This window comes from Balaenoptera physalus, assembly GCF_965194825.1.
Source record: "Balaenoptera physalus genome assembly, chromosome: 2".
Classification (NCBI taxonomy): Eukaryota; Metazoa; Chordata; class Mammalia; order Artiodactyla; family Balaenopteridae; genus Balaenoptera; species Balaenoptera physalus.
The window spans coordinates 112,895,198-112,912,386 of NC_138883.1; the positions used below are offsets into that span (position 1 = coordinate 112,895,198).

General features: G+C 39.2%; 1 protein-coding gene across 1 annotated transcript; it reads left to right on the forward strand.

Annotated features, from left to right (window-relative positions):
* Positions 1 to 56: 56 nt before the first annotated feature.
* Positions 57 to 16,157, forward strand: FEM1B (fem-1 homolog B). The gene is made up of 2 exons (XM_082446608.1): positions 57 to 953; positions 10,032 to 16,157. Exons 1-2 carry the CDS (start codon positions 706 to 708, stop codon positions 11,665 to 11,667), a joined length of 1,884 nt encoding a protein of 627 aa, XP_082302734.1. The 5' UTR covers positions 57 to 705; the 3' UTR covers positions 11,668 to 16,157.
* The last annotated feature ends 1,032 nt before the right edge of the window (positions 16,158 to 17,189 follow it).

A 17,189-nucleotide genomic window follows, 5' to 3' on the forward strand; every position in this document is an offset into this window, starting at 1 on the left:
AGACACCCCACTTAACCGTCCCCCGCTCGCACCCTCCCCGTCGCAGCCCTGTCTGCAGAGGCCCGCCTTCCTCCCCGTCCAGAGCCCAGGGGTTGCTGTGGCCGCAGCGTTCCGCCTCTCTCTGGGGGCCTCCCCAGGCGTGGACCCCTGAAGCTATCGACAGCGTCTGGCTCTTCTGAGCTCCAGTGGGCGAGGGCCTGCAGGTTTCCTCCAGCTGGGGAGGACGCAGAGCGGAGGCGGAGGCAGAAGCAGTTGCAGGCCCTAGGCCCGGCGGGCTGGGTTGGGTGAAGCGCGGCCATCATTCGCCATCCAGGGCGCGCGCGGCCCTCTTGGGACCTCGCCGGCGACCCGTAGCTCGGGCACGCGCCTGTCGCAGCCCGCAGGAAGGAGGGGTCCAGCCTGAGGCCAGGCCACCATGGAGATCCCCTCGGCCCAGGGCCGGCGTCTGGGGCCTTGGGGGCGGCCCTGACCGCCCTCCTCCCTGCCCGGCCTGGATCGCTGACCTGCCCCCCGCGGCATTCGGCCACCTCTGCGTCTCCGCCCTCCCCTGGCCGCGCTGCTGCCTGGGCGCGGCGGCGGCGGCGGCGGCGCCCTGGTGAATGGGCTGTGAGGGCCCAGGTTTGAAGCGCTGGCGAACGCGGCCTCCAGGGGCGCAAGGCAGCAGCAGCGGTGGCGACCAAACGGGTGTTGGAGTTGGCAGCGGCCATGGAGGGCCTGGCTGGCTATGTATACAAGGCGGCCAGCGAGGGCAAGGTGCTGACTCTGGCCGCCTTGCTTCTCAACCGGTCTGAAAGCGACATCCGCTATCTGCTTGGCTATGTCAGCCAGCAGGGAGGGCAGCGCTCCACACCCCTCATCATCGCAGCCCGCAATGGGCACGCCAAGGTGGTGCGCTTGCTGTTAGAACATTACCGGGTGCAGACTCAGCAGACTGGCACTGTCCGCTTCGACGGGTAGGTACATCCCAACTCCAGCCTCCTCTCTAACGCGCGCGGACCCACCACTTTATGGGTCTTCCCCTCCCTCTCTCTCGCTTCGTGGAGGTATCACTTCTCCCATTTTGTACCTCCTGACTTGCCTCATTAATGCCCACTTCATCTTCTGGGGCGAATATTCCATCCCATGTTTTGCTGCTCATCCTCATTGGCCCCTACCCCTTATTCCCTCTATAGGTAAATAGCCACATCCTCTGTCTTGATACCTAATAGGTATTCTGTATTCTTTACTAGATAGTTTGTGAAGAAGCAGTATGGAGGAGGTAGCCGCCTTTTCAGGCTTTCCCTTTATCAGTACTGGGGTTGTAACCGAGATCAGAAATTAACGAGGTTAGCAATTAACGTTGAAGACCTCTGTTGGTGAGTTATTTGGCCACCCATTTTTTACCCCTTCACGTGAGTGTCCGATAAAGCCCCTTAGTGGGTTGTGGGACCTTAATGTAAAAATAAGCCCCTAGAACCAGCAGCAGTTGCAGCCTCTTGAGGGGTTGTCAAGCAGCCAGGCTTCCCAAGACATGATTCTGACTCTTACACATTGCTGGGGGTAAATATGTTGGCTGCGAAGATGGCACCGGAGCTGGTGTAGGACGAGATGATGCCATTGTTAAATTACATGTTATTCTGTGATGTTGTGGGGAAGCTTGATGATATACTGTTATTCCAGGTGGGGAGTTCAAAAATTCATATTGTCAGAGTTAAAACTGGCCCTTTAGGTTTAATTGTACATATTTTTGGGTATGATAGAGTTGAATGCAGAATTGTCAGGTTTGACGTTATCTTTTCTGTGCTGGATGGTTATAACCTGTTTTACAGATTACAACTGCATGAAGATGCATTAATTGTTTTTGTTTTTGTTGACTTGTGCCAGTACATAAGCTATTCTAGCATTTTCTTCTTTTGAGATAGATGTGGTCCTAGCATAAAGATATGTATCTTTAGTTTTGGTGATTGAAAACTCCTTGGTTAAAACCTGATGGAAAAAACAATTCCTCTTGAAGATGACTAGGGCATTGTTGAGTTTTGGTTGATTCTTTTTGTAGGTTGAAATAATAAGAGCTTTTTCTTCTGTTTTAGATGAGAGGAAAATATTTCAGGGTATTACGTTTTACTGAAATGATAGCCCACGGGTGGTGGCTAACCTCTGGTACCACCTCTCTAGACGTTAAGGAGATGGTCTTTTTCATATTAACCAAATATGGCAACCTGGTTCTTGTTCGTTTTCTTTTACTAGTTTCTGTGTCCTTTCTGTAACTCCCTGCGTTCCCACAGCCTTTCCTATACGCAGAGGAGGAGTGAAGTAGGATGACCCCCGAACTTCCAGCACCATTCCAGTTGTATAGGCACAAGCATCCATTGAGATATGAATCTCTGCAGTAACAGCTACTGGTTACACTGCTGCTAAGGAGCTTGCTGAGGCCTGTTTTGATTAGGAGAGAATAGTGGTGAGAAAATCTAGTTTTCTAAAGCATTTGGAAAGGCTTTGCTTATCTTTCTTAACCATCAAAGAGAAAGGTGTTTTGAGGTGGCAATTAAGAGAACCTGAAATAGCTAGGAATGTAGCACATTGAGCCTGTGTAGTGGCTTACCTTGCCCAGTATTTTGCACTGGCCAGTGAAATTAAGGGGTTCAATAAGCAAACATATTTTGAACACCTACTGTGTGCCAGGCTCTGTAGTAGGGATTGGGTTCGCAGAGATGAATGACATACTGTTCCCACTGCAGAGGAAGACAGTCTGGTGCCCTGGGCGGGGGCTGGAGGTGGGGCGTGGTGTATGGCAGAGGTGAGAAATTGATGAAAATGAGTAATTGTCGATGCCATGCCATTTAGGGTTATAGAAATCTTTTGGACTACTGAGGGAACACAGGGAGAGGAAGGGCTCAGCTTTGCCTGGGAGAATCAGGGAAGACTTCACAGCCGAGGTGATACTTGAGCTCAGTCTTAAAGGATAGTAGAAAGTGAAGAAGAGGGATGGCAGCATGGTGCTCTTGCAATGACAAGTGTTTCAGTGCAGTTTCAGGAAGGGGTTCAAGCCTGGGAAATTAAGAAGGAGATTGTGGGAGACTAGAGTGAGGTGGAGGCCAGATTTTGATGATCCTTGTGTAAAATATCAAGAGTCAGACTGGTGAGACTGGAATTGCAAAGATTTCTGTCATTTGAGATTTTGTGAGCCTTCTTCAATCTTTTTTTTGTTTATGGATTATTACAGTTATGGATTTATTAGCTGCTCTGTCAAAGTAGTTTAGTTTAGTTTTTTAACTTATTAAATGCCTATGATGGGCCTAGCCCTGTGCCACACAGCTAATGTGGAAGATGTAGAAGAAAATGTAAAGTTTCTACTTTCGAGGAGCTTACAGATTAACAAAAGAGAAGAATTGAAATTCATGGCCACCTTTCTGCCCACTCACACCACTCTGTGAGATTATTTTGCAGTTTGTTCCAGTCATTTAGGCATTTCAGAAATAGATGAAGAGAGTGTTACTTGCAAATGTCATGATTTCACTTTACATTCATTCCAGACAGTGTGAAAATGTTCGTCTGAGTGAGGTGTTAATAATATGAAGCTCACTCACCCCTCAGGGACTGGCTTTTGAGAGGTACTTAGCCAACCCCCCTTCTTTAGATTCCATTGGTACTTAAGACCCATGGCCAGATAGGGACAAACAGGGTCTTTGTGGGCTGAAGTAGATCAGTGTTTCCTAATTTTCAGTAAGTTATGTACCATCTTCACAATTTTTTGCCAAATCGTTCACCACCTATCCTGTTATTTGCCTAATATTAAAAAAAAGTCTCACTTCTTAGCTTCATCCTAAGCAACAGTATCTGTGTAATTATGGGGTTTGATATGGTACTCTGCGCGTGCGTGTGTGTGTGTGAGAGAGAGAGAGAGAAAGAGAGGGATAGAGAGACACACACACACACACATAGACATTAAAATAACTTATTTTAAAAAGCCTATACTCTGCCTAAAAACATCTATAATACCTTAGAAAACTAAAGTAGATTCATAATAGAGCCTCAAAAGGGGGACGGTGCCACCCACCTAGATGAAGCCCGATGCTGATATTTGAGTCCTTGTACTTATTTTTAGGAGTAACATTTGAGATTATTTTATTTATGGCTTACTGTGTAACGACCAAAATTGACATAGATGAGTGGATAAGAAGAAAAATTGGGACTTCCCTGGTGGCGCAGTGGTTAAGAACCCGCCTGCCAATGCAGGGGACACAGGTTCAATCCCTGATCTGGGAAGATCCCACATGCCGCGCAGCAACTAAGACCGTGCGCCACAACTACTGAGCCTGCGCTCTAGAGCCCTCGAACCACAACTACTGAAGCCCGCGCACCTAAAGCCCGTGCTCCGCAACAAGAGAAGCCACCGCAATGAGAAGCCCACGCACCGCAACAAGAGTAGCCCCCGCTCACCACAACTAGAGAAAGCCTGCACGCAGCAGCGAAGACCCAACGCAGCCAAAAATAATAATAAATAAATAAATGTAAAAAAAAAAAATTACATGAATGGGAATGAAAGAAGAACCTTTAGTTGGAGTATGGGAAGCTGTTAAGAATGTTATAGAAATGGAACAGAACAAAGGGGAGGTGTCATGTGACCTTGGAGTACTGTGCTTGTTTGAGTTCTGAGGGCCTGACTGCTGTGTGCCAGAGTTTGTGGGGAACTCTTGTCCTAGAAGAAGTTTGCTGACATGGATGGGAAGGAGAACAGGACCTCTGGGAATTCTGAGGCTTTTTGTTGAGTGCTCTTTTAAAGTCAGTGCTAGTACTAATAGTTCTAATAAATGTCCAGGTAGAGGAAAGGCGTAAGGGGCACAGCGTCATTTGGCTTCATTTAGAAAGTCATTTCCACTGTATATTTCAAGGAACTACATATGATCTAATAAATGATTTTAAGGACTTTGGTTAAAATAAAGTGCTGATCATTTACATTTAATGAATTTTTATTTCTATTTCAAATGCTTGAACCAGACATTTTTATTTCAGATTGAACCAGGAAATACATGAGTTTAGTTTTGTGATCAGAAATGTTATCTTTTATTGTGAAATGTTTCCATCATCTGATGCATACATTTTGTTTAAAAGGTGAATATCAGATTAAAGTTTCTTGATTTTTTTTTTTTTTTGGCTGTGTTGAGTCTTTGTTGCTGCGTGCGGGCTTTCTCTAGTTGCAGTGAGCCTGGGCTACTCTTCGTTGTGGTGCGTGTGCTTCTCATTGCGGTGGCTTCTTGTTGCAGAGCATGAGCTCTAGGTGCGCAGGCTTCAGTAGTTGCAGCACATGGGCTCCGTAGTTGTGGCTTGCAGGCTCTAGAGTGCAGGCTCGGTAGTTGTGGCGCACGGGCTTAGTTGCTCTGCGGCATGTGGGATCTTCTCCGGACCAGGGATCGAACTGGTGCCCCCTGCGTTGGCGGGCGGATTCTTACCCACTGCGCTACCAGGGAAGTCCCAAGTTTCTTGATTTTTAATATGAAATACATAATAGATAGTTTGCATTGCAATTTTAGACTCAATCTAGAAAGATCATTGTTTTATAGTGCTTCTCCCATAGGCATTAAGTAAATATTGCATTAATTTGATTATATTTTTATTTATTTTCTGTTCATTTTGTTATAAATGTGTTTGGCATTTTGTTTTGAGGCAGTATATGGCTATAATTTTAGCTGTAATTTTATGGACAAAAAATGTCATAGATGTTAGGATTATAATTCCCTTTAATATGTTTAATGTTTTTATTTAGATGTAGAAATTTAAAAATCACTAAGGCTAATGTTTCTGAAGGATTAGTCATTCTGTAACACATTCTACAGTGAATATGTTTTGTCATAAACTATTTAAAAAATTTTAATTGTCTCAATAAAAATAGATAATTGAAACTTTTTTTAGGCTCCTGTCACATCACCATAGGGAAAATGGAAATTATTAGATTACACCAGGAAAAGTATTAAACGATTATAAAAACCAAGTGAAGTATATACTTGTAATTTAATTTTTACTCATGTCATTAGTTCTGGGAAATTTGAGGCCAGAAAAAAATTTTATTCACTTTTGTCTCTTTTTTTTCCATCTTTAAAATGGGGGTCCTATTTATCTTGTATGGTTATTGCAAGAGTTAAAGATAATGTATGTGAATGCCTATTTTAATGTAACATTTCGTGAGTTTTTACTTAGTTTATGTTCATGTTCCTGACATATAACAATTTAATATTTTTAAGGCATGCAAGGAAACTTTGTAACTATGTAAATATAACTATATGTTAACTATGTATTGATTTTTTGGATAGATTATATTAAGAAGTTTTAAAAAAAAAGCTTTTTAAATTGAAACATGTTTGAACAATGACATGTATTATGTTTCCTTACATTTGATGCATTATATAGTTTCCAAAGTACTTTTGTATTTTTAATCTCATGTAAGCCTTTTAGTTATATGTCTTTAAAATGGGCGTAATAATATTATCTACCTTATAGGATTATTGGGAGAAGGTTATTATGAGAATTAAATAAGATATACTGTATATTAAGCACTTAATACAGTACTTGGCACATGGAAATTATTTATTAGCTATTTGTGTTTAAACTTTTTCTTTAAATTGATTTAGAAGTTAAATTATAGTAGTAATGTAGTGCCTCTTTTTTGTTTTTGTTTTTTAATTATATCTATTTTTAGTTAAGATATAATAACATCAAGTAAGGTGCATAAATCTTAAGTGTACAATGTTATAAAATTTTAATTTTTTTACATCCATATAATCACCTTCTAGATCAATATGCAGAACATTGATGTCACTCTAAAAGTTTCCATTGTGCCCTTTCTCAGTCAATTCCCCTCCTTTCCCCTCCCAGAAGTTATGATTATTGTGACTTCTATCACCATAGATTAGTTCTGTCTATACTTGAACTTCCTATAAATGGAGTCATACAGTGTACTCTTTTCTGTCTGACTTCTTTTTGCTTAACACAATATCTGTGAGATTCATCCATGGAGTTGCATGTATCAGTAGTTTTTTTATTTTTTAAATGCTTTGTAGTATTCCATTATATGAATATATGGCAGTGTATCCTGTTGACGGATATTTTGGTTGTTTCTAGCGTTTGACTACTATGAATAAAGCCTCTATGAACATTTTTGTGTATGCCTTCTGGTGGACATTTGCATTCATTTCTCTTCAGTATACACCAAGGGGTGGAACTGCTGGGTCATAGGTTGGTGTATTTTAACTTTAATAGTTATTGTCAGCCAACCACCAAAGTGGTTGAACCAAATTATTGTACATTCCCATTAGCAATTTCCATCAGCAATGAGAGTTTGAGTTGTTTCACATCCTGGCAGATACTTAGTATTGTCATGTCAGTATTATTTATTTCGGCTATTTTGGTGAGTGTGTATTGGTAACTCCTGGTTTTAATTTGCATTTCCCTGGTGAGAGTAATTATCTTGAACATCTTTTCATATGTTTATTGGTTATCTGAATATATACTTTTGAAGTATACTTGTTCAATCTTTTCACCCATTTTTTAAATTGACTTGTTTGCCTTTTTAGTGATTTGTCATATAAATCGATTGCAAATGTCTTCCGCCAGTGAGTGGATTGCCTGTTCACTTTCTTCACAGTGTCTGTTGATGAAAAGAAGTTTTTAATTTTACTGAAGTCTAATCAATTTTTTTCTTTTATGGTTAGTGCTTTTTTTGAATTATGTTTAAGAAATCATCATCAACTCCAAGGTCATGAAGATAGTCTATTTTTTTTAGAAGCATTTGTTGTTTTGCTTTGCATATTATAGGTCTACACCACTTCTCAAATTTTTGTGCGTACAGTCAAGGTTAATTTTTTTCCAAACAGATATCTAGTAGCTGCTTCTTCACTATTTATTAAAAAGAACATACTTTCTACCTGAATTTCATTGGAGCTTTTGTCATTAATCTCTGATCCTGTGTGTGTGAATCTATTTCTGGAGGGTTTTTTTTTTTATTTTTCTTTTTGGGTTGTTGTTGTTTTCTATCGATATATTTATCTATCCTTGTGCCACTGACACACTATCCTAATTACTATATTTTGTCCTCCAACTTTATTTTTCTTTCAAGGTTATCTTGGTTGTTCTAGGTCCTTTGCATTTTTTTAAAAAATTAATTTATGTTTGGCTGTGTTGGGTCTTCGTTGCTGCGTGTGGGCTTTCTCTAGTTGCGGCGAGCAGGGGCTACTCTTGGTTGCGGCATGCGGGCTTCTTATTGCGGTGGCTTCTCTTGTTGCGGAGCACAGGCTCTAGGCACACAGGCTTCAGTTCAGTAGTTGTGGCGCGTAGGCTCAGCAGTTGTGGCTCGCAGGCTGTAGAGCGCAGGCTCAGTAGTTGTGGTGCACGGCCTTAGTTGCTCCGCGGCATGTGGGATCTTCCCGGACCAGGGCTCGAACCCGTGTCCCCTGCATTGGCGGGCGGATTCTTAACCACTGCGCCACCAAGGAAGCCCCCCTTTGCATTTCTATATACATTTTAGAATTGGCTTGTCAATATCTACACATACGTGGATGCATGCACACATTTGTGCATGTGCACACACACACATCCCTGCTGGGATTTTGATTTGGATTGCATTGAATCTGTAGATTATTTTGGGGGAGAACTGGCATCTTAACATTATTGAATCTCCTAAACAATAAACATGGAATATCTCTCCATTTCTTTAGGTCTTTATCTCAGGAATGTTTTGTAATTTTCAATGTAGAAGTCTTGTACATTTTTCATTAGATTTACTATCAGATATTGGTATTTTCTGATGCTGTTGTAAATTGTATTTTTTTGACAGTGAAAGAAAACTTTTTTTGAACTTTGTGTTTATAATCATGACAATAAAAATGTAATAAGTGAGTTTTAATTAAACTGAATTGTTTGCAAAAGGTACAGTTGGCAACCACTAAAACATTTCAACTGATGTAATGTCTTATTTTCCTGATTCATTCTTTAGTTTAAAAAATCAGTTAACAATTAAATGACATTAAAAAATGAAATTTTAAAAAGAAACTTCAGAAGTCTTCAAATTTATTTTGAGGTACGTCTTTCATACAGTAAAATGTACAAATCTGTCATGTACAGTTTGATGAGTTTTTTCCCCTAAATGTCCACCCATGTAGCTACTACCCATATCAAAATATAGGACATTTCTAGTAGCTTTAAGCCTCATCTGAGTCAATCCTACACCCTCCCCCATAGGTAACCCCATAGGTAGCTGTTACTGGGAATGCTTTTGCTTATAAACATTTTGCGTCATTATTTGAAACTGAAGAAGTAATTGCTTGCATGTTTATAAAGTGCGTCTTTTATTTTCAGAAGTGATAGATGGTGTTGATAATTGCGGTTAAACTATGATATTTATATTATACCAGGCGGATTTTACTCTTTTTCACTTCAAGGGAGATAGAATTTGACCTGTGTTACAAGGTTGTACCATTCATGTTGGGGCAGTAATTGTTTCTTTCTCATTGCTGTAGTAGAGTATAATACATATTAGCTTAGATAATCTTAGGGAAAAATTATCTGCTTAAATACTTTTCTTCCTAAAGCAGTTTCTAACACAATGTTAATGCAGAGATTGGGGTGGCTTTCTCACTGATGCACTGAATGAAACTGTGGTACCTACGGGGTGCTGGGAGGGAGGCACAGGCTGTGCTCCTGAGAGCCAGTGAATCAGCTCGGTGGTCAAGAAGTTACAAAACTCCATACATTTCCTCTTTGTTTTCTGAAATTTATTTACTTTTGCTAGTAGCAAGTCAGTGATTCATTTTTTTTTCCTTTTTTAGGTTTTTATACTTTGGTAATAACAACAGTCGCTAACATTTATTGAGCTCATACTAGGTACAAGTACTATGCAAAGTGCTTTACTTAAATTACCTGATTTTATTTTCAGCCAAACTAATGTTTTACTAACGCTCTGCAGATTGAGGTTTTGGGTCAGTGTAAATGAATACATCCTTTAAATTTACGTTAGGGCAGGTAACCTCCATTTTCTAACTGTTCGTTCTTTTCATGAATAGGTATGTCATTGATGGTGCCACCGCTCTTTGGTGTGCAGCAGGGGCAGGACATTTTGAAGTTGTTAAGCTTCTAGTCAGTCATGGAGCCAACGTGAACCATACCACAGTAACTAACTCAACCCCCCTACGGGCAGCATGCTTTGATGGCAGATTGGACATTGTGAAATACTTGGTTGAAAATAATGCCAACATCAGCATTGCCAACAAGTATGACAACACCTGCCTAATGATTGCAGCATATAAAGGACACACTGATGTGGTCAGATACCTTTTAGAACAACGTGCTGATCCAAATGCTAAAGCACATTGTGGAGCCACAGCATTGCACTTTGCAGCTGAGGCTGGGCACATAGATATTGTGAAGGAGCTGATAAAATGGCGTGCTGCTATAGTAGTGAACGGCCATGGGATGACGCCATTAAAAGTAGCTGCTGAAAGCTGTAAAGCTGATGTTGTCGAACTATTGCTCTCTCATGCTGATTGTGACCGAAGAAGTCGGATTGAAGCTTTGGAGCTCTTGGGTGCCTCCTTTGCAAATGACCGTGAGAACTATGACATCATGAAGACATACCACTATTTATATTTAGCTATGTTGGAGAGGTTTCAAGATGGCGATAACATTCTTGAGAAAGAGGTTCTCCCACCAATCCATGCCTATGGGAATAGAACTGAATGTAGAAATCCTCAGGAACTGGAATCCATTCGGCAAGACAGAGATGCTCTTCATATGGAAGGCCTTATAGTTCGGGAACGGATTTTAGGTGCCGACAACATTGATGTTTCCCATCCCATCATTTACAGGGGAGCTGTTTATGCAGATAACATGGAATTCGAACAGTGTATCAAGTTGTGGCTTCATGCCCTGCACCTCAGACAGAAAGGTAACAGGAATACCCATAAGGATCTTCTTCGATTTGCCCAAGTTTTTTCACAGATGATACATTTGAATGAAACTGTGAAGGCCCCAGACATAGAATGTGTTTTGAGATGCAGTGTTTTGGAAATAGAACAAAGTATGAACAGAGTAAAAAATATTCCAGATGCTGACGTCCACAGTGCTATGGACAATTATGAATGTAATCTCTATACTTTTCTGTATTTAGTGTGCATTTCCACCAAAACACAGTGCAGTGAAGAAGATCAGTGCAAAATTAACAAGCAGATCTACAACCTGATTCACCTTGATCCCAGAACTCGTGAAGGTTTCACCTTGCTGCATCTAGCTGTCAACTCAAATACCCCGGTTGATGATTTCCACACCAATGATGTCTGCAGCTTTCCAAACGCGCTTGTCACAAAGCTCCTGCTGGACTGTGGCGCCGAGGTGAATGCTGTGGACAATGAAGGGAACAGTGCCCTTCACATTATCGTTCAGTACAACAGGCCCATCAGTGATTTTTTGACCTTGCACTCTATCATCATTAGCCTAGTTGAAGCTGGCGCTCACACCGACATGACAAATAAACAGAATAAGACTCCACTAGACAAAAGTACAACTGGGGTATCAGAAATACTACTTAAAACTCAAATGAAGATGAGTCTCAAGTGCCTGGCCGCCCGGGCAGTTCGGGCTAATGACATTAACTACCAAGACCAGATCCCCAGAACTCTTGAAGAGTTTGTTGGATTTCATTAAGTGACTGGATATATGTAAAATCATTTAATGTGGTGCTAAAAAGTAAAGGACTTTAATCACAGACAATAGAATTATGTGTTCATAAAATCTGCTTTTCTTTTCACTACCCTTCCTCCCTACTCATCCTTCCTTAGTTTTGTATTTGGTCTTCTTGCCTCATATGGTTACTGATTTCAAATACACTTTAAACAAAACCACATTGTTTAGGTGTAACTGTAATCTAAGGTGTTTGGATATTGGTCACTTAACTATTTTTCTTTTTTTTAAGGAATGAATATAAAATATTTTGTTTATGTAACAAGGGCCCTTATGATTTGAAGTTGATAATGTTTAAAAAAAACTGCCTAGAAAAGTATTTCTGTTAAGCCTGTGTCAGCATGTTATTCTCTGCAGCAGTTCTGAGGATTTCATGAAGAAAAACAATGAAAAGGAACATTAAAAGTAATGGAATATCTAGATGTTCTGCACATGCCAAACTTCTATAGGTAGTTTTCACTCTTCCATTATTTATGTGAAGAGATCAACGCATTATAACATCAGGAGGATTTTTAAAAATATAACTGCAGATTAATCTGAAAAATGTGCTAACTTAATAATAGTTACAAATTTATGAAGTTAAATCCATTGAAATTGTTGAATTATGCTGGGTGGTACATACACAGTAGTAATCTTAAAGCAACTTTTCAGAGAATATTGATGGACTATTTGCCTTTGGGCTTGGATTCTAAAATGTGTGGAAGTCTCTGTTTTAATGTAATTAATCTAAATTGCAGCAGTCTGCATTTGACTCAGCTCACAGACATGTAAAAATTATGAATGCTGTGTCTCTCTTAGGAAACAAATTGTCACAATATAGTTATATGTTCTTCTTTTGTCCCCTTCTCCCTTTCCTCTTGTGCGGTATCTTTTAAAATTGGAAACTACTTTTCCAGAGGGCATTATTTGTGCCTCCCTAAGAAGGTTTTTATGACAGATGAAAAGGAACTGGGATATTTTTAATTTTTTCACTTTATTCAGTCTGTGACAAGTAGAAAAAACACTAGTGTGGTATAGGAAATTCAGTGTTTTTGATAATAAAAATAATTCTCAATGCCATTTGGAAAGATATTTCTGCCTGAGGGCAGCAAATTTTGGAACCACAAAATGTCGCTTATTCCGACAGGCTGTACAGAGGTCTTTATGGGTTTTGTTTGTTTGTTTTGTTTTAATGGCAACATTGTAAACTGTCAAATTAAAAGAATATTCTGTGATTATCTGTTAAGCATCACAGAAATTCAAGTAAAGGGTACACACCTATTTCTTTCAATGTTAAAAATGATAAAGAAAATAAAATTAGCTATATCTGTATTTTTCTCTCTAGTGCCAAATGAATGCCTTAGCTATCATAGTGCATGGTACTGTAAGTGAAGACCTGCAGCTTTTTTTCTTTAATGAAAAGCATTATAATGATGCAGCAACATCAGATATAAACTAAAAAAAACAACAAAAACCACTGGTAAGGTTTCAGTTAACATTTTATGTATGGATATTGCTTTGTGAAGTGTAAGAAAAAGGTTGCAGCTGGATCAGTATAAAACATAATGACTAAGCCAAAATCAGCACCTAGGGCCTTAAATAAAATAGATACCCCATGAAATGAAACACTCTGGAGGATAGGAGGGAATGGATGGGGGTACTTTAAAAACTTCTTCCCCCAAGAACGCAAGATAATTTTACTGTGCTGTAGTTATACCTCACATGTCTTCTTGCTTCAGTTAGGAATGTTTTGATGGTAAATTCTGTCATAGTAATATATTTCTGTTTTCCTAACCTGAGATTTTTACAAGGAAGGTTTTTTAGGATGGTCTAAAGGGAGGTATTTGAATGAGCCCTAATTTGAAAATTACTGGCCTTGATCTTCCTGGTGTGAATCAGGGAACTACTATACCTTGCTCTTGGCAGCTCTCATGGCCTGAAAGAGAAAATGCTCATCCTCCAGGTGAGTGAATCACGCCTTTTTCACAGCTCAGATCAGACCCTGTATTTTTCAGACTTCAAGGCCTGCTTATTTGACAGTCTGAGGAATAGCTATGATACTTGGTATTTACTTGGTTCCATTATTAATGCATATGATTTTTAAACATCAAAACTTAAAATATCAGATAATGTTGCATGTTTTAAAAACCATTTCATCCCTTTGGCTACCCAGGACGAGAACTATTTTAGCTATTACTTACTTATGAAACGGGGATAATGATTACCTGTACATATTCAGACATCAAAATTTAATGACACTCAGTGTTTTTGAGAAGGGAGGACTGAATGCTGGAGAGAGTAAAACTGCTGACTGAAATGCTGACAAGCTGGAGAAAGAATTTGAAGACAGAGGAACGGACTAAACTTTGCTAATGGTAACCGAGATTTTTTTTTTTAAACTATAGTATAGCGGTACATTGTGCACTGTATTGCTAAGGATCTAATTCTGTCTTGTAAAACGAATCCAAATACGTATTGTGAAACACCTGTATAAAACCATTCTTGAAACAAGGGATTACATGCCTGGTTTTTTTTTTTTTTTTTTTTTGGTAGAATTATTTTAAAATCTGTTTAGCCAAACCCTTTCCAAACTTAAGTTTCGTTCTGTTTTTTTAAGAAAATAAATAAGTAAGAAAGGTGATAGTTCTGTATCTCAGCTCTCTGAGAACTCTGGGCTGTTGCCATTTTTTAGCCACTTTTGTCATTTTGTGTTTATTATTGGTAGAATTATGCTTTAGATTGTACGTCTTCCTTGATAACATTACAAATTCAATCAAAACTTCTTGGTCTTGCTCAGTAATTGTCATATACATTTAGTTAACTAGAGGCCCAAGTGGATGAATGCCTGGGCAAACCATGTGAAACCTTGGGTGGGTTTTGCACTTAAGAGTTGGTAAAATTGAACTCTTGAGTTTAGGTAACTATTTAAGTCAAGGAATGGGCAGCAAATCCATCCTTCAACTGATCAGAAAGGAAATTTTTGACATAAGAACTCTGACACAACATTGTTTTCAGTCTACCCTGGATTGCTCTCTAGTAGGCCACAGTCCAGCTACCTTAAGGTTCTTTGCTGTGGGCACTTCAAACAAACAAACCAAAAAGCAAACTTTGGTCTTGCTTGTTTCTGGGAAGGGTTTTATTGCATTACGCTGATCACTGATTAATAACTGTAATCATGAGAAACTTAGGCATGATAGGACTGTTTGAAGTAAAATGTGATGTGGGGGCAGCAGCTCCGTGAGTGTCAGCTCTGCATTTGGCAAGTGGTTTTGAAAATCAGAATCCCAAGGGAACAGTACCCTGTCACTAGTCTCCATCTCAGTTGAGGCAGCTACTTGAGGAATAAGGCCACTTTAGATTATTCAAGCAGAAGCATTTCTTTCTGGGGGACTGGGGCAGGGTGAGGAATGAGTTGCTGGACCTTGGATTAGTTTGCTGGTTTTAGAAGCAGCCAGTGATGGAACTAGAGAGTAGATGGATAAAAGTATAAAGGACTTGCTTTTATGGTAGGTTTTCTGTAAAAACCTTAAATGTTCCTTTTCAGGCTAGCCAGATATATCAGTGTACAGATGACTATTCCATTCTCCTCACTGACTATACTATAACATTAAAATGGGTTAAAGAAAACAAACCTCTGCCTTTTGCTCTATGAAAAGTTATTAGTCCATAAGATTTTAAGCTGTGTGTTGACTCCGACTCTGAAAATGCACAGCCCTGCTCTGGATACCTTCTGTGGAAAGTAGAGAGCTCCTAATGTGCATGGCACATTGCCGAGCTTTCTCATACGTTCCTGGCAGACTTGCCCAAATCTTCAGATGGGCTGGGTTGTACAGTACCTTCTCCAAATATGGGATCTGAAATAAATACTACATGGATAGTGGTGATATATTAATTTTTAAAACTGTAAAGTAAATGTGGTCTCTAGTCCTAGGTTTGTGGTGTGTTTATTTGTGTTAATATATAGGAAAGGGACACTGACTTGATGGTTATGGGTTATCTTGATGCGTGTGCAGGGGTGAGAAGTGCTAAACTGTTAACAGCTTTTCATTTAGGGGCGAGTCATGTGGTGAGTGGCCTAATCAGAAAAATGAAGGAGCAAAGATGTAAGCTTCATCCAAGCAATGCACAAGGTTTTGTAACTTTTTTTATCAGGTGTTGTAAAATTTGTGCATGGCCTTTTTTTGTTGTTGTTGCTTAGTAATTGGTAGAGGAGAAAAGATGAGGGAAAAAAACCTCAGCTTTGCTAACCAATCAAGTCTATAGCTGGGGAGTAAACTCTGACTGGCTTAACGTGTTGAAAGATCCTATCCTTTATAATATTCACCCCATCCTGCAATCTTCCACGTAGAGGAATTACATTGTTGTATTCTAGTAATTCACTGTGATTTATAACAAACCAGTGATGTCATTCTATTGTGCACTTTTGTCAAACCATTTACATGACATTAATAAACATAGTGAACTTGCTGACTGCACCAGAGGCCTGTTAGTGATTTATATATTGCATGACATTTTCTATTTGAGTTTGACATGTAGAATCATTTTTAATTTCGTGGTAACTGACAGTCCTAATAGCCCAGCTAATTTGAAACTAACAATATTGCTGTGTAATAGGAAAAAATGGTGTTTGTGTTCAGTAAATGTTTGAAAAAAAAAAAACTGCCTTGAAGTGTGTGTCTTTATTGTTCAGTGTTGAGATGATCTTTTGTTGAATTCATTTTTAAAAAGTTGTGAAAGTTACATACATGTGCATGGGGAAAAAAATTCAGATAGTTATGAAAAATTCAAATAGTAAAAAAAAAACTTTACTTTTTCATCTCTCTCTGCCTGCCATTTGGACTCTTCAGAGGGTACTCACTAGTTTTTTGAGTAGCTTCCCAGAATTTTATGTGTATATATGTGTATTTTCTCCTTTTTTTTTTTCTTTGATGCAAATGGACTTTTAACTTTCCTTTGCTATTCTGCATCTTGTTTTCATTCAATATATCTTGGACATTTTTTCATTTTGGTATGTATAGATTTTTTAAAAAACAATTTTATAGCATTTAATCCTATGGATGGACTTAAAATTTATTTAACCAGGCCTTACTGTTGGATTTTTAGGTTTTCAGTTTATTGATATTCCAAATACTGCTTCAGTGAACATCCTTATATACTGTATTCATAGAACAAATTCATTTCTAGCTCTGGAACTTCTGGTTTAGTGACTGAGTGTTTAAAATCTTGACAGAGGTGATCCAGTTGCCTTCCATCTCCCTACATCCTTATTGACATCAAATATTATCTACTCATTTAGTTTTTGCCAAGATGATGGAAATGGAAAATATTATTTCATGGTTCTGATTTGTGTTCCTTTATTATGAATGAGGTTGACATATATTTACTGACCTTTTTTGTTTCTTTTGTTTGCTTTTGGGTTGTGGTCTTTTTCTTGCTACGTGTTAGAAATTCCTTGGAAATTTTCTGTCATGTGTCACAGTTTGTAGTTTGTTTTTTGACTTTTAGTA